An 18,499-nucleotide genomic window follows, 5' to 3' on the forward strand; every position below is an offset into this window, starting at 1 on the left:
TATTAGAGACTGCACTAATCTGCATATTAAAACTGCTTACACGCATATTGCATATTTGTATCTTTTTATGGGGAGCATATTGTTAGACGCAAGAGACACTCTCATAAACATATGTCTGAGTTATACAACGGGTCATTTTACGAGTCTTCAATCCAATCAGGCCATTATTATCATCAGCCCAACCTTTTTTGATTTACATACAGCATCTGGCGGTCCATGCGGCCGTTCGCTATAACAACTCCTTTCTGATCACTTACTAGCTCCTTCGAGATGAGTTTTAACACAGATGTTTTTAAGTCCCCTGCCGTGAGCGCGATCGCGCGCACGCACACACACACATGCACGCACGCATGCACGCATGCACGCATTGTGCTTGACACGCTTTGTTCCACAGCCAGGGAGACACTGTCTGTCTGCGTGGGTGCCACGGAGTTGGAAGATGACAGTGTGGGGGATTATCAGGGCCCAAGTGACATCTCAGTTTGTGGAGGGTGATGCAGAAATATTTGGGCTGTGTGTGTGTGTGCGCGCGCGCGTGTGTGTGTGTGTGTGTGTGTGTGTGTGTAGATATAAATATAGCCGCCCGTGGGGCCTTCTTGACCGGCATGCCGACCGAGCCAGGCGGATCATGGCGCGCTACAATCAAACAAATGTGCTGAAGGATAACTCTGAACCTGTGTGTGTACGTGTGTGTATGTGTGTGTGAGTGTTTATCAGCATTGAGAATATTGTGTACTCACGTGGGGCGGCGCTCCCACTTCTCCTTCCGCAGCAGGAGACATAAACAGATAAAAGAAAACATGACTGTTGCTTGTTTGGACTCTTTAGACTTCAAACAGGACAATATTACGAAATTTTATATGAGCATTTCGCAAATTAAAATGATTGAGAGGGCTTTTATTCTGCTGCAAATTAAGATAATATTGTTCCTAAATGTTTTTTTTTTCACTGATTAAGGATGATCAAATCGTTATTCCAATTATAGACAATGGAGATCTCTGAGTGTTTCCTCGGAATAAATGGCACTTACATGAGATATATATTTAATTAGGTTATACACTAATAGCATAAATGCACAAATATATATATATATATATATATATATATATATATATATATATATATATATATATATATATATATATATATATATATATATATATATATATATATATATATATATATATATATTCATGTGCATTTTATATATGTGGAAATAAAGCATCTATTCCATTCATCTTATATTCTCAATTTATATCTCCTGTATACAAACATACGAAACCTCCGAAACAACTCACCACATTTTACACCAACTTCATTCAATGAGGAGCAGATTGTTGGAAAAAACATTCTGACAGTCAGTGTGAAACCTGGGTAGGTACTGAATTATTATTTATTTATTATTTAAAGCAAAAGTCATTGCTGCAGGGCTCTCATTCAGGCTTTTATGGCCAGAGTCAAATCATAATACAGGAAATCAGTATGGAATGTTGTGCACATCAAGTGTGATGCATTTCTTTCTTGTTATTCCGTGTCTGCACTTATTTCTTGGCTTGTGGCGATGCTGTGGGACAACTCGAAGACGCAGCACAGATGAGCTGTAATCCTCACATTCATGTTGCAGTCACCACTTGGTCCCAAATGATTTATGTCGTGCATCAAATCGAAGCTCTCTGTTCTCTCGCCGTCATATTTGAAACTGAAAAAATGTGCACAGCGACTTTGTTGCCTTTTGTTTTTTTTTTTAATGAATGCATATTCATGCAAGGTTTTTTTATGCACTTCTTGTCCTTTCGATCCAATACTAGGTTTGTGTATTCACTCATGAATAATGCACAATATAATACGTATCACAAATTAAAAATAAACCGTATAACTAATTTGCAGAAATTTGAACATTTATTATTCAACTAAAATTTATCTTCTCTAATTTTCCTGTTTGTAATGGACATAATTTCAATCATTCCCTGTGATGTTTTTTCTCCGTGCATATGGACTCAAACGTGCACAGGAGGTGACATGAATGTCTTATGTAGATTGTCACAAGCAAATCCGCCACGCACATGGACACCCAGAACATGCGCGCAGTGGGCACGGAGGCTCGCACCGTGCACGGAGTGCCAGGGGCGGGACATTGAAAGTGGTGGATATCGGGAAGGGGAATTTTTTTTTTTTTTTTTGGGGGGGGGGGCATATAGCAGAATGCTGAACTGGTCTAATTGGTGGACAGCTGATTGTCCGTCTTATTAACCGTGTTTGGAGGGGCGTTGCTGTTCTCCTTGTAGGCCACGCCCCTCTCGCCCACTCCTCTCCAGCGTGCCACGGAAGGTCTAAAGTGATTCCTCTGGGAAGAAAAGAGCGCAAACCACGCGAGCTGGAGCTGCCGAGGAGCCGCACGCAGTCGCTGTAGCCGAGGACTGCCTCCCGATTTGCGCTGGGGAAGACAGTGAATAAAGGAAGAGAGGGAAGGAGTGATGTCACCTGGGTGTTTCTTCCTCGCGTGGACTGTTTGTTGCCAAAACTGACATTTTGCATTTGTTTTTTTGTCAGCTTGCACCTTGATCCGCGGGAGTGTCGCAGCCTGGTGTTTCCTCTCTTTCCCCTCCGCTTTCATTGACACCAAGTGTACGCTGACAGCCTCGCTCGCTGCTCCCACATGTCGCATCTTTTGTTGACTTTGAGAAGCGCTAAAGTGAAATAGAGCGCGCGACACTTGGCACGGGTGACAGCGCCTTCAAACGGAGGAGGGGAGAGAGCCATAAGCAGAGAGTGGAGGGAAAGAGAGAGAGGGAGAGAGAGAGCGAGAAAGAGAGCGAGCGTGAGCGAGAGAGCGACGGCGTGAAGGTGCGTTTTGATGTTCGGCATCCACGAGAGCATCCACAGGAGTGGGAGTAGTATGAAAGAAGAGCCCATGGTGGCCGGCATGAACGCGGTTCGGACATGGATGCAAGGTGCCGGAGTGCTGGACGCCAACACAGCCGCCCAGAGGTGAGCCCGAGGCGGCCTGCTGCGAGACGGCAGGGGCGGGTGGGGAGCTCGCATCTGCGGCGTTTTGAGCTCCGCACGAGCCGGTACCACTTGGCGGTCCCAGAGGACGCAGTTGTTGGATAACCAGAACCACCGCTGGCTGGCTTTACGACTTTATGAGTTGATCCGCGTTACGCCCAGTAGGATTTAAACGGCGTGGCATTTCAGTATGAAAATGCAGCTCGCTTCCAGCAACTTTAGTTGTGCAAGCATGAAATGTCAACTTTTGCTTTGGAATTTTGTGGTGATGAAGTAGCCTGGGTTTTTTTTTTGTTGTTGTTTTTTTTGTTGTTGTTTTTTTAGCGCACGCATAGAATAATTTAGCAGTGTTAAAATGAATTATTTGGGATTTGACTGAGAGTTAAAATCCATGTTTATTTTTTACTACAGGCCTTAATGAAAAGCAGCGCCTTTTAATTGAGCATATTTAATTCTGTTTAACCCTTATGGTTTAATAGCTCAACAATTTTAGTTTAAAAGTTACATCGTGTTTAAAAAACACACACACACACACACACACACACACACACACACACATCGTGTGACCTTCTTAAAGCAAGAATGCTCGTGGTTTCTAATTGACACGCGTTTCCTTGATATTAAATGAATTGGAACGGTGGCTCCCGGCGCTGATGTTGTGCCTGTCGTGTCCGCAGCGGAGTGGGTCTGGCCCGGGCACACTTCGAAAAGCAGCCCCCTTCCAACCTGCGCAAATCCAACTTCTTCCACTTTGTACTGGCTCTCTACGACCGACAGGGTCAGCCCGTGGAGATCGAGAGAACCACTTTCATTGATTTTGTGGAGAAGGAAAAGGTGAGTGCAAACATTTTAAGAGTTTACATTTATTTGAATATTTATATAACCTACGTACGTATAACAAATATCTAAAGGAGGTTTAGATTTCACCGGGCATGCTTGAGTACCGTTAGCCGACTTGTTTAATTCCCGAAAATAAAGTGCTGATCTGTCACAGCAGGGATTGTTACAACTCAATGTTCATGTGAGTTTTAACATTGAGGCTCACAAAGTTGAAAATGCAGAAAACCCCTTACACGTTACCTTACAGAAATATTTTAATGCATTTTTGGTGCTGCCAAAAAACACATTTAATTGGGTAAAAACGAAAGGAACGTCATTTTTCTCGAATGTAAATTTTATTATTGTTATTTAAGCTCTGTATAAATTGAATGTTTAAATTGAAGTGATAATGTTGCTGGTTCAATTTTATTACATGCTTGTTTTTTTGTTTCTTCATCCTGATGCCATTTAGTATACTGCGCGCCAACATTGATGCCATTAAAAATTTTATGGTGTGTCGTATTAACATTTGCGATTCTGCAATATTTTAAAATGATAATTTTAAAAAACAGCACGTCCGTGTAAAGTGAAAAAACGACTGAAAGAGTGATGAGACGTGATTTACAGTCTTTTTGTGTGAGTGCGTGTGTGTGTGTGTGTGCGTGTGTTTGCGTGAGTGTGTTTGTGCGCGTGTGTGGTTTCAATGCAAAAGTCGTTAAATTAAACTGTTGCCCGTCGTGTCATACCAACGTATTAATTCGTTTTTGGTGTGCATTTGTGTGTAGGAAACGACGGGAGAAAAGACCAACAATGGGATCCATTATAGACTTCAGCTCCTCTACAGTAACGGTAAGTTTCCTTTACGGGATTTTGAAATACAACGAACGCAGAGTGAGAAGCCGCAAGAGCAAAAGCCGGCCAATATTTCACGACATCCTAAAAAAGAAGAACCTAAATGATTATTTTGAAGAATTGCAAGAAATTATTTTTTTTTTAAAAAAAGACCATAACTTGTATCTTAATTGTTTTTATTATCTTACTTTAACAATTATTATTAGTATAACTGTTTTCAATAAAACCAACACATTTTAATATCTTCCTGAATTTGAAAGCTTTTTTTGATTTAAATTATGTTAAATTTCACAAATATGTATTCTTTTTGTCTACTAAAAGTTAGTAGTACATACATGAAATTATTACAACGGGTTCTTTTCCACACTTGACAAGTATTAAAAAAAAGAGCATGGTAAAAGTTTAAACTCATCCAGCTTTTCTAAAATGTTCAAAAAAATTAAATGATGTGGTGTGGCTTTTCTTGGGATGTTAAATCAAAAACAATCCTTTCTGTCTCACAGGAATCAGGACAGAACAGGACTTATACGTGCGATTAATTGACTCCATGACCAAACAGGTAACAATTTACATTTTACTATTCCGCCATAGATTTAAACTTTGCAGCAATTCCACCCTTGTACTGGTCTTAATTATGGTCCCACCACTCCCCCCTCCCCACCCTGTGTCTGAGACCCTCAACTTCAGCACAGTCAGTGTGATAAACGACCTGTCTTACCTGTGGAATACATTTACAAAGGTCCAAGAACGTAGAGGACATGTGTCCTCCTATACTCTACCGCTGCTTCTACCTGCCAGTAACTGGAATGTGGGATTTTATAAGCATCTTTGGGTACATGTGAGATGTATGCCTGTGTGTACACCCAAGAAGTGCAGGAGTGTGTTAGCGTTGGGGAGAGACAGTGATGCATGCCAGTTCACTCTTAGAAGACCTTGACCCTCATTTCCTCAATGTGAAACAGAACAAACTATCCCAGAGAGTGTTATGGCCAATCACATAAAAACAAAAACCCACAGATAATGGCGCAAAAAGTGTGGGGATTCTTTGTTAAGAAGAATGAACAGACGGCAAATCGAACCTCTTTAAAAGTCATGTGATATCATGTGACATTGGGTTTGAATGGAATTCACACAAAAGTAGAGGAATTAGAGTTTATTTTGACCTGATGTTAGCGTGTTTGTTATTTACTGTGCATGTGTGTGTGTGCACGCGTGTGCATGTTGATCGTGGCCCTGGAGTGCATGTTGAGTGGGGTTGCAGGGGAAACCAGACTAGAATTTTGGACGCTGTGCTATATGGAGCAGATGGTGCACTATACTTCAGTCTGGCAGCCCAACTGCTCACTGTACACCACACATAAACATACATGCACACACGCGTACACACACACGCACACGCACACACACACACACACAGGACAACGCAACGTACACGCAGAAATGCTTTCTTCCTTGTTCCCATGATCCAAACAACTAAAAGCACACTAATATTTTTGTGTTCATAATTTTTGGATCACACGAACAAAAGAACTAGTTAAGATAACTTTGTTGTTTTTGCTTTACTCCAGGCGATTGTTTATGAAGGCCAGGATAAAAATCCAGAGATGTGTCGGGTTCTGCTGACCCACGAGATCATGTGCAGGTAAGAGTGAGTCTTATTTTAGTCCAGAGTGCTCCTTTTTATTTATTTTTTTCTACATTGAAAGTGTCACCTGGAGTAAAGGGAGAGCTAAGATATAAAGAGCTAAATTACTATAGAAATCTTATCATTTTCTTCAAAGTGGGTTGGGAAGATGGGCCCTGGCCTATTTCTGTTGGAAGGTGTGTGAGACTGTGTGTGTGTGTGCATATCCTTCTCATGTTCAGCTAATTAGGACAAGGAAAAGCTCATTACTCAAACCCATCCTCCTTAGTGTGCGTAACACATGCTGTTTGCATCGTCCTGACAGTGAGCTATCTGCCGACGAGGACACGCTCGGACTGCGCGTTAAATACACACGCACACTCAAACATGCTCGGTGTACAGTATCAATGAAGGTATCACACGGCCGATGACCATCTAAAAATACATGTCAACTTACGAGTCGAACTAAATGGCCTGTGGCACTTCCTGGTTATCACACAAGGCAATTTAGACCACTTGTTTTCTTATGCTGCAGGAAACGGCCTGAGATCAGAAATCTGATCTGGCTCTGCAAGCCTCCTGTCCTGGGGGACGCAAGAAACTAGGGGGAGGGTCAATTCCCCTCCCTCCCTCTCTCACTCTTTTGTGTATTTCACCGCCTCCCGTCATACACCACTAAAGCAGATGCTCACATGTAGTCAGATACAGGTACACACAGACACGCGTGTACGCCGGCGCGCTGCAGAGCAGGCGAGGCAAGAAAAGGGAGATGTGATGTATTTTTTAAAGGTGAAAAGAGATGGGCGGGATGACAACACACCGTTACATTGTGCTGCAGTCAAGTCATTGGAAAAGGGACCCGTCACATCAGTATGCAACCCCCTTTTACCCAGCATGCACTACTCCCCAGGTCCGGTGGGACCACTCTGTGACCCACTTCTGAGGCAGAGGAAGAGCGAGGCGGGATAGAGGGAGGGGACGAGCTCCGAGGAGGAAAAATAGAGAACACAAGATGTCTGCTTGTGTGATGTCTGACAGAAATGGAGCTAACCTGAGTCTCCGATTGTGATTTAACTTGTGCTCATAATCTAGCCCGACTCAAACTCGCTGCTCTTACTCCAAACTGTGGTCAAAACCACCCTGTTGATCCCACCTGTACATAAGCCCGGTCTTACCTTACCTTACCTTACCTTACCTTACCTTACCTACCTTGCCTTACCTTACCTTACCTTACCTTACCTGGGCTTGACAAGTACAGCCTTCTCACTCCTCTCCCCATTCCAAGACGTCACGTATCACCGTCGTGACACGTTCTTCCCTTTTTAGTGGCTAACTCCCCCTCTTGTCACCCACCAGTCGATGCTGCGATAAGAAGAGTTGCGGAAACCGGAACGAGACCCCATCAGACCCAGTCATCATCGACAGGTAGGCAAAGACTGACCTGGAGATTATCTGGAGAAAATGTCCCTACGACTGACATGTATGCTTGGTCAGAGAGGAGCAGGAACACCCAATTGTTGACATTTCAGCAGCCATAATCATCTCTGTAAGCAAAATGTGCAAAGCAGCAGTAAATACTATTGCAGCGATACGTGCGTGTCTCTGTGTGTGTGTGTGTGGGGGGGGGGCGCCTTCATGTGTGGTCACGCACAATGTTGGGGTGGTTAGTTTGATGACTTAGCTGATGAGCAGTTAGAGTTACAACTCAAGTCTGATGTGTGGATTGCGTGCGTATTGCTGGATAAATCCGAACCGACCCAACGTGCTTTGTTGTTATTAGCCCACACTCCTTACAATTTTTTCTTAGAGTGTGTGCCGCCGATCCTCCTGTCATCATAAACTACTGATGATTAATGCATCAGTTGGGCTGATTTACACTTAGTCGAGGAGGAAAGAAAAAAAAGGAAAAACCGTGCTCGTAGATTTACAGTCTGGCCTCTGTTGTGTGGCACTCTTGGGCACAGTGATTATTCTTGTAGATTTCATCCTGGCATTGAATCATTATTGTGTATTCACGCAGTTTGTATTTTCTGATCTGCATTCTGGCCAGGTTAAAAAAACAAACGTATTTGCTACTTGGGTTTTTATGTTGAGATGACATGTACAAGCATATGTGTTTGTGTTAATAAGGCAGTGACCTGTGCTATCTGATGAACACAGCTGTCCTGTTCTCACTGCCGCTCCGTCAAAAGCTACTCTTTTACCTGTGTATGTATGTGCGTGCGTGCGCGTATGTGCGTGTGTGTGCCACCCTGGTTCCGCTCCAGTGAAGCGGAAGGCCTCACCTCAGTGCTCCCTGAGACAGCTGCACCCCAACCGCACGGCTTTAGACAACACGCCTGCCCGTCACTCTTTGCCCCAACCGTTTTGGTTTGCGTGCGTCCGTACTTGTTGAATTTCTCATCAGCAGAACCGGGCGCCAAGTGAGTTTGGGGCAGTCACAGCTAGCAAAAAAGGAGGAGGCACCGCCTTTAACGCGCCGAGCGTGCCGCGGTCGCTCCGTGGCGTTGCTCCCCTGACATTTAATGGCTCAGGTGCGCAAGGCCACATTAAGCAACAACAAATTAGAGCAGGCGCAGGGAAAACAACGGCCAGATCTCCTCCGCTTTCCTCTCTGATTCTTCCTGGATAGGAAATTAGGTCAGGTGAGAAGAGTGTGATTTGGGGGGTGGGGATGATCGCTCCAACTGACGATGGACGGGGAATAAGAGGAGGCAAGTTTACGTGTTTGCTCATTTAGCATCAATATCGTCTTGGCAGTTGTAATAATCAGTGAATCATAAACAAACAAACAACTGTGATGCCAGCGCTGAGTGAATTAACATGAACCCCCCTCCTTCAAATTCATAAAGAAATGCCATCAGCAGCCCCTCTCCACCCTTGAAGTTATTTAGTTCGTTAAATAAGGGCTCGTTAGCCCGCTGCTGTTTCGCAGAGATGATTAGATTTTACAGCCCTAATTAGCCGGGCTAGCTCAAACTCTTCTGGAAGAGTAATGGGTCTTATTGCCTAATTAGCGCTCTCTCGTTAAGATTGGGGAAACAGGCCACGGCAGCAAAACCGCAGGAATGAGGAAAAATAAAGGCAACTAATGAGAAACTTATTCGATTGTTAGGAGAACAAATGCGTACAGCGTGCATCTCACTGTACTCTCACGAGATGACACCCTCTTGTTCACCACACAATTTGTTTGGACGTTCAAGCGTCTGCAAGCAGTTGCGTGATCCTGACTTGAATTATGAAGCGTATCTGTTGAGAAGTTGGAGATGTCTTCAATGTGCACTGGTGTCACTTTGGATTAGTTGAAGTGTCCTGTTTGTTTTAGCATGAAGGGGGCTTTCCTATTTGGGGGAATTCAGCCGTTTACCATGGCAAATGCGTGTCGGGGGAAGAAGGTGAGATGCTCCTGTGCACCTCTCTATGTCTTCCCCAGGGAAACATGTAGTCCACTTTAGCCTCTTACAGAAACAGGATAATATGAGGGGGAGCCCTTAACCCCTTCACCTCCACTTTCAGCTCTCCTCATCACTCCTGCTTAGCACGGGGTTAATCGTATGCAGACGCTGCCAGCCACTCCGCGCTTTGCCTGGATGGGCCTCGTCTCCCTCTCACCCATGGAAACCTTTGCTAGCTCTTTGCATAGCTTCTGTCAATCCGTTTCCTGCGCTTTCGGAATAACTTGGATTGCCCGCTAATCTGTTCTCTGGCGCCAAATGTGGCCGCCGGTCCGCGCGTCCTCTCTCTCCTCACGCCACCTGTGTCCCGTGGCCTTTTCTCGCCTGTCCGGCTCCCATAGGCTTTCCCCCAGGCAGGCATCCCATCCCTTCTGTGGCCTGAGATAAGGATCCATGGGACACCCTTGCGTATTTGCTGACCCCCACCCCGCTCCTGGCCGTTGCAGCGGCTGTATTTTGGAGTGTGTGTTATGAGGTTGCTGTGTTTACATGCACAGGCGATGTTATTTCAGGTTAATTGCTGTTTTCAAGTGTGTCCTCACGGGTGTTTGTGTTTGCGCACACTCCTGCAGCCCGCTGTTGATGTGGCCCATTTCCTTGCATACGCGTCCGTGCTTGTGTATCGGCGTCGATGTTGGTTGTTTCCCCGCAAGTGTGTGCGGTGATAGAGGCCATTTCCTGGCGAGTGTGTGTGTGTCTTGAGTGAAGAATGTCGGGCAGGAAGTGCTCCTCCCGGGGAGGATGATGTCATGGCGGTTTCCTGTTCTGCTATTGGAGCCGAGTGGCTATCTTGCGCCAGATTTTTGATTGCCTCTTTGCCGCTTCGGCACTTGGACTCCCTCGGCGACATGTGTGCGAAGGAGCGAATACTCTTGGGAGTCGGCCATGTTTGGAAAATGTTGTTTTGCAAGCTGGTGCATTCTGCCGCTTGTTTGTCACTCTCCTGCTAATTGTCTGTCTTTAGTGGGGAACCCCCTCATTGTTTTGGGTGTTGTGTTTGGATGCACTTCCTGGGGTGAGAGTTCATGTGTTGCCTCGGCTGAGCTAACGTGCGCTAGTGAATAATGTATTTCATTGACTTTATGTCAGCTCCGCCAGCCCCCCAAGCCGAGCCCACCCATGTTTAATTCATCCGTCTCATTTGTGTGTCCGCGTGCTCGTGTTTTTGTGAGCGCACACGCTTGCGAATTTGTGTCATTTAGAGGCCCAGTCTGCACCTGTCCAGCCATTAGCCCGCTTCTAATTTGCATTTGATGCTAATGTGGTTTACTGGCAGTGCCTTCCATTGCTGTGGCTTAGTTTCACTTTCATACGCATGGCTGTGTCAGCCAGAAGGTGAAAACATACTTATTGTACATACGGCTGTCGTACCCTCTGCATCTCACCTCTGTGTTTCCTTATTTTATGGTTTTACTCCATTTGCCCCTTTCAAATGCCGCGTAAAAGCAGTTTTGTGCAAAACGGTCACGTGACCTTGCTTTGCTGCACTTTTGAAGAAATCTCCACATTTTTCAGCTATTTTTGTACTTGACTTTGGCTGGCAGAAGGCCGTCCATTGTACTTTTTGCAGGTCCGGGGTCAAATCCCCAGTAGACATTTGGCGGGTTGGCTTCGAGCTACTTGAAGTTGTGCAGGTCATAAGGCCAAACAGCCTGACTTACTGCCTCATCGATATGCAAAAGTCCTCTCCTTCAGGTGCCGGCTGCTCTTATAAGAACCCAAATATACACAGAGCTCACACTCAGATAAACTCATTCCCAAATATGTATGGAGACAAGAACCCACTGCCGTGATTATAAACACACACACATACACAAATACGTTTTGACCTGCAGTTGCCTGCATCTGTTTGGCTGTGTTCTTTCTTCCCTGCAGTGGTTTCCCCCCCTCAGGGTTGGAAGAAAGCACGGCCCCAGGGGACGGACGGCTGGGATGATTGACAGCAGAGAGTTTGGAGGTCGAGGAGCCTCTAAAACAGGGCTGCCTCTTTTTTCTCTCACCGCACCACTGTAACCCCCAACAACTGCTGCGCTTTCACTTGCAAAGGGGGGGAAAAAAAACACAGCATTCATGTGTTGGTTTAGTTTTCCAAATATGAAACATCAATTTCAAGTGCTGCTTTGGGGCAAGGAAACAATGGGGGGCTCATTTTAAATTCTTAACTGTGCGTGTAAATTAGACATAAGAATGTGTGTGTATTTCTGTATTGTGTTTTAATTCAGCCCCCAATAACTGAGATGCTATCACACTCTGTAGGTTGTAAAATTAATGCCCTACAGCTGAACGCAGGTAACAAACACTTTATTAGCCCCCGTAAAAAGCAATTTACAAATGTCATAGCACCCAAAATGGCTCGTAAGTAGCTGACTTTTCTGCCCAAACTGCTTCGTCATTATTGTTTACTTTCCCTCCTTGACCTGGCCCTCTCCTTGGTCTTCCCCTCTGCCTTGGTGCCAATGTTTGTTCTGTCCCGGAATGACAGGGTTTGGGCGGCCAGAGCTGCTCCAAATGAGTAGCGTCCTACTTCTCTGAAAGACATTTTTGGTGCGGAAATTGCAGGCCGGGGAGATAGAGATAGAGATAGAAGGGGAGACAAATAGAATAAGGATATATTTACTGTACAATAGGCCTTGTACGTGTGTATGTGTGTGTCTATTTGACTGTGCGGTGCTGCAAGTGATGAAAGAGTAACATTTTCCAGGACTTAGTCCATGCCCTAGAAGATGCGCTCAATTTGCTTTTCAAATGAGGCGTGAAGAGCACAAGTGTGTGCCTCTCTGTGTGATGGTATATTTGTCTGTGCATGTGTGTGTGTGTGGCAGGAGCAAGGCTTTGTTTTCTCACTGCTGATGCCTGTGGACAGTCAGAGCGAAGCTTAAGTGCGCTCTCATGGCCAATGTGTTACACGGCTGTCTGTTTGTGCCTGTAATAGAAAGAACTCAGCAGCAGTGTGTCATTGAGCTACATGTGCTCGCTGAACCTAGACACACACACACACACACGCACACAAGTACGCACACACACACAAACACACACACACCCTGATCTCAGGCCCAACGATGCATTGTTTACTCCTGCTAAGTGAGAACACAGACAGTGCACCTCATGCCAGCTCGATACCCCCCAAGCTGGCGTCTCACTTCCTCCTAGCCCGTCTCCATTCCAGCCCTCATCTAGGAGGGCTACTTCAGCGGCGTAGCCCAGGATGTAAGTCCAGGTGTCCAGGATGAGTGCTCTGTTGACCCGCTGCGCCCAAACGCAATGTATAGTCTGTTGATTGTTTTTCATCAATCTGTTCAGGAAGAATGGATCACTGGCCAGGCGATCTATGCGTGGCTCTCAGTTTCACACGCCACAATGGAAGGAAGACCTGCACAGCAATGGGGGGTGTGGGGGTAGGAGTGGGGAGTGTGGAGGTGAGGGGGGGGGGGAGTGTTACAGTGCCGTGGAAAAGTATTTGCTCTCTTTTCAAATTCTTATTGTTTTTTTTTTTGTATCATTTTCCCACACTAGTGTTTAAGAATCAAATCATAAAAAAAGTGTTGATTTGATTCATTATGGGGAAAATAATATTCTACTTGATGCTGTGTGAAAAAGTATTTGTCTTCTAAACCAAACTAAATAACTGTTTGGGCCTCCCACAGCAGCAACATGTGAAATCAAGCTTTGCCTATAAACAGTACAGCTAGGAATCACCCTCTAAATCCTTATACTGTATTTGTGTTAACGAATGACTACAAAATTTTATTTTTCCCAAATAAAGTCGTCATATTAAGAAATGTAAACCCAATTCGATCAAAGTGTTAAAAATAGTGCTCAACGTGTTTTACTTAGCCTCACATTTACTTAGTGAAAACTTACATATATACCGTACCATTGTCAAATGTTAAACCCGGGTTTTGTTTTTGCACCAGTTGGTGCTGTGAGTAAGTCATCATTGACTGGGACCATGGTTTCTTGCTAGCTACCTGGATAGGGAGACGCTCCATTGGGACTAACTCCCTGCGTTTGTTGCCGTGACTGACTGAGACTGTTGACAGAGGCATTGATACTCCATGGCTTTATTAACTGTCATTTAATGCTTATTGATTAGCTGACGATTGCTGGTTCAAATTCCAAACCATTAATTAAAGTGGGAAACTATTTAACGAAACAAGAATAAGGAAAGGTCAGACATTTTTTTCATGGCACTGTATATGTAGAGCAATAATCAGCGTAGGGCACTACAACTACGAAATAATACAAGATAGCTCTTTTTGAAGATAAAAGATTTGTCATGTCTATTCTCCTTAAGAAAACATCATTATCTCCAACGTGGTTTGAGTTTTAAGACATTGAGCTTGACTAATTCAAGCTGCAACGTTAAGGTACAAAACAATTCTTCAAGAGACATAATTAAAACCTAAAGCAGGCACGTCAGCAAGCAGACAATTATGGTCAGCAGCAGCATTCATCAAAGGAATGTATATATTTCTTCTCCCCAAAGATATTTATTTTTTATTTATTTTGCATTAATCATTGACAAACGAGACCTAGCGCATGTCACTGTTTCACTTCAGAAAGCCGAGCTCGATTTTAAAGGCCTTTGTTTGTGTTTATGTAACTGATGGGGGAGACAAAATAAGGCGTAGGCAATCGACAGACACTTTGTTGTTTTACACCGCCTCAGCCCTTTAGCGTCTGTACTTGTTTGTTTGTTGGCTGAACGGCTTGACCTCGCTGAGAGGAGCGTTCGCTCCTCCTTGTGTTTGCCTTGCCGACTGCCACCCGTGCGTTTCTCCTCTACTTTCTTTCGCTCGCTGCCCTTTTGACTGTTTTTCTTTGGTCCTCCCACTCATAGCTCCATTTTTTTTTGTTTTTTTTTTGGTTAATCACACATGGAGTCTTCCCGCTTTTGAACACTCTTACTCGAGTCTTTGTCGATTCCTGCGTGTGACGCGGGGGTGAGTCACGCTAATTATCCCAGTTATTGGCTTCTCCTGCATAGGGGGCTTGATTTACATGAGGTGACATTCAGTTCAAACACAGAGACCTTCGCTGCCTTTTTTTGGGAAAACAATTAACAGTGCAGCGTTCTCTTGTATGCTCTTTTGCTCCTGATGCATGCGCCACTCCCTCGCTGTCTTCCTCTGGCTATTGTCTTCACTAATACAGAAGCTTGCAGGCAAAGAAGTGAGCATGTTTGCAAGCAGGCACATTTACAAAGAATTATGGGCCTTGTAAAAATACACAGAGTCGGGGCCCTATTATTCTGTCAATGCCGAGAGAGAAACGGACACGCACGCACACTCGTGCAACTCACACTACTGTCCAATAAAAAGCACGCATCTCCAAATTTTCCACCATGGATTTTTTTTTTTTTTCTATTTTTAGCCAGACAAAGTTCTACGTTTTCCAGCAGTGTCCTTCTACGATATCAGAGCATATCTGAAACGTGATTTGGAAGGTCATAGAGGGTACAAAACCAAGTTACACCACCACATTTTAAGGGGTTAGTTTTCAAACCACAACACCGGCGTCCTTTTCCAATTTTGGGATTGTTTCAAATGAATACAAAACTCACAAAGTTGAAAACAGATGTTTCTTGGAAGAGAGTGAGGAATATAATGCAAATTATGCATTGCCAAAATCCTCATTTTCAGTCCAGGTCACATGAGCTATTATTTCTCAAAGCCCAAATACTTTCTGGTTGACAAATACTGTACAAATACATGTTTCCATGCAATGGATGATTGACTAATATTGTGATTTGTCAACCAACGTTCTAATCCTTTATTAATTTCCAGTCTTGGCAACAGCATTCAGACAAAAGATCTGAGAGAAAATAAATCAATCCCCAACATTTAAAAAATTAAATGTGGCCTGTACACTTTTGATTTTTTTCTCAGTATTGGAGTTTATGTGAAGAAATTGGGGAAACAGTTGTGATCAAACTGGCATTGCCAGAAGTTCCGATGACTTCAATTTTCACTGATGTCATCCCAGTCTTATATATATTTGGCATATTTAGGCAATATCTGGGGGTTGTTGTGATATGGGTGAATAGTTTTCATCAGCTTTTGCGACAAAGTTGCATGTGAATTTCTATTTTGCTATCTAGTTCTAAAAAGTTTTGAGGTGCTTTCCGATGCTGCTTCCCCTTCCCATTAGTGAAATTCAGTACTTCATTGAGTGTGTTCTGCTGCAAGTCATTACTCGCCCTTTAATTGGCAGTTTTTCAGGGTGAATGTAAAGAGAGGTTCATGGGAGTCTTTAAATTCTATCTTATTTGTACAAGACAAGCTCCTGCACCGGGTTCCTGCTTCTGACCTCGGATAATCCACGGCCTTACAAGAGGGGTTGTGCAGCTTCCACATTCAAACACAGAGACAAAGTTGCAAGCGCTGCCGTTAATGAAGCGCGTCTCTCTTCTGTCATGATGCCTCTGTTAGTGTGACAAGATGTTTACACGAACAATCACGGTGGCGCCTCTGATGCGGGCGGGGATGAAAGGGAGACGAAAGAGGAGGAAAGAAGTGTAGGCAGGGACGTGATGGCGAGTGTCTGCTTCTTTCTGTTTGACAGGAGGACAGTTATAACAGTAGCCCACTGAGCGCGCAGACGGAGACATGGGGAGGATTCAACAGCCAGACATGCACACAGAGGGAGAGATATACCTGTAGGAAAATGCTCTGATGCGCTCCTTTTTTTTTTTTTTGGTCCTCTCACAGGACCCCACTCTGGAATCCAAAGGAAAACAATTAGATGCGCCCACTTCCCCCCTTGCAGTCCTGCAGTGTTGATTACAAATGAGCAAACCTGGCATTTATCACATTACTACAAACATTTATTAAAGCCGGTTCCCCTCTAAAGCTGCAGAGATAACAGTGGGTAATTGCAGAGACTGGCTCTATTAGTTAAGTATGCCTAATGTCACTGCCTCCGAGCATTAATGGACGCCATAGTATTATGTTTCTGCTCTCATTACCACCCCACACCCCCTCAAACACACACACACACACACATACACACACACACCTCCTCGTGCATTGACCCTGCAGCAGGAGTCTGTGCCACTCTAATGAGAAATGGAAAACACTACTCCACATGCTCCAAGACATGCACACACACACACACACACACACATGAACAAATGGACACACTCTCGGCGGGAACCATTATGAGGGGACTGAAAGGTACAACAGTATAATCACACACGCCGTGGGAAACAATTGTGGCCTTATCAGAGTGATCGTATTATAAAAGTTTAATAAACATCAAATGGCCTAATGGTGAATTAGCCTGCATTTGCCCTTTGTTGCGCTAAACTATAATTAGTGATTCAACAAAGACAAACAAATGTTTTCAGCCACAGTTTTCCAAACACTACACGTTTGTGTATTTTATTTATTATCTTCCTGGCTAGGAATTAAAAGGAAAATTGTGGCTTGGTGATGATTTGTCAAGTTTTCTTGGAGACACATATGTCGCCAGCGTTGTCACTGGGAGAAATAAACACGCACAAACACTGAAGCACTGCCCGAACGGTTTGGCTCATGCCCCAGTGTGCTTTTCTAAGTGCCACTTGAGATGTGTATGGAGAGAGGAGGATGAGTGCTTGCGACGGTGGAGGAGGCGGAGGAAAGACAAAAAGACACAGGAAGTGATGGTACTGAATGACATGGAATCAGTTAGTCGCGGGGTGGTGCCCCCTCCCCCCCCCCCCCTCCCACCCACCCTCACCCACACCCATTCCTCAACTAAAAGCTTGTGTGTCCCCCTTTTATTTGTCTGAGAGCATTTCCATGTATGGGGTAATTGACGTTAAATCGATGACAATTTGTAATTCACAATCACAAGGACCTATCACTTTTTTATGGAGCCTCCACCCTTGCTCATCAATATTACATCAGGACCCTGATGCTCATGGTGAGGGAGCAGGGCGCTTGGAAAATGGCTGAGGGGAGAGAATATGGCTTTCGGCCACTGTGTGTGTTATGTGTGTGTGTGTCCGAGTGTGGGGGGTGGACGAGGGCATCTGCTGAGGTTGTAGAAAACGTCGCTTCCAGCATACACAAATGTGCAAACGCGTACCTGACCACATGTGCCCTGCATATATGTGTGCGTGTGTGTGTATGTGTGTGTGTGTGTGTGCGTGCATGTGTGTGTGTCTATGTATGTGAGTTGTGCCTTTGAGATGTGTTTATGTGTGTGGGCCTGCCAGCTGAGTGACAGCCTAGTATTGATCTGTGGGAGGCCCCGTGTCATTAGACCCAGTATGGACCAGCAGGCACACGTGGAGGTCAGGGCACAGAGTTTGTGCATGTGAGTGAGTGCGTGCGTGTGTGGAGGAGGAGGAATGGGGACCAAGTGTTCAGTAGTGACAGGCTCAAGCATCTGAAAGAAAATCAATCGTGTCATAAGAGGAAGGTTTCCTCCAGCCTTCTTCTCCCCCTTTCGTCTTCTATCCGCATTTTATTCTCATTCTTTTCAGATGGGAGAATCTCTGCAGGCGCTTCACTTTACAGTTTTACCTCCCTCTTCTTTTATAACTGCTGCCCTTTTTGTTTTTGTTTGTTTTAAAAAAAAAGTAATTCCCTGCCAAAGACGCACGCACACACACACACACACACATACACACACATCCTTGTTAACCTCCCTCTGCAGGACCCAACTTAATTTACCGAGTTCTGGGGTCCACCCTTTCTAGTGGTCCAAGAACTATGAAAAAAATCAGGCAACTCCCAAAAAAAATCTTGTTACT

The 18,499-nt window shown here is 44.6% G+C and overlaps 1 protein-coding gene and 1 long non-coding RNA gene across 9 annotated transcripts in view; one reads left to right on the forward strand and one right to left on the reverse strand.

The window, feature by feature from the left end:
* Positions 1-1,375: 1,375 nt before the first annotated feature.
* LOC125991025 (uncharacterized) lies at positions 1,376-2,707 on the reverse strand. Its single transcript, XR_007489173.1, has 2 exons — positions 2,558-2,707; positions 1,376-2,434 (listed from the first exon to the last, which is right to left on the reverse strand). It is a non-coding gene; the product is annotated as an uncharacterized lncRNA (long non-coding RNA).
* ebf1a (EBF transcription factor 1a) overlaps positions 2,390-18,499 on the forward strand; it is a 70,738-nt gene continuing 54,628 nt past the window's right edge. For 7 of the 8 annotated variants that reach the window (XM_049758264.2, XM_049758254.2, XM_068650114.1 and 4 more), the window contains exons 1-6: positions 2,391-2,988; positions 3,684-3,840; positions 4,611-4,674; positions 5,181-5,236; positions 6,246-6,319; positions 7,658-7,726. In XM_049758264.2, the coding sequence (XP_049614221.1) occupies positions 2,855-2,988; positions 3,684-3,840; positions 4,611-4,674; positions 5,181-5,236; positions 6,246-6,319; positions 7,658-7,726 (554 nt within the window). In that variant the 5' untranslated portion in view covers positions 2,391-2,854. Of the gene's footprint in view, positions 2,989-3,683; positions 3,841-4,610; positions 4,675-5,180; positions 5,237-6,245; positions 6,320-7,657; positions 7,727-18,499 lie in introns of all 8 variants that reach the window. The other variant, XM_049758283.2, reaches the window with a different exon arrangement.

The sequence above is a fragment of the Syngnathus scovelli genome, chromosome 1 (genome assembly GCF_024217435.2).
Source record: "Syngnathus scovelli strain Florida chromosome 1, RoL_Ssco_1.2, whole genome shotgun sequence".
NCBI classification, from domain to species: Eukaryota; Metazoa; Chordata; class Actinopteri; order Syngnathiformes; family Syngnathidae; genus Syngnathus; species Syngnathus scovelli.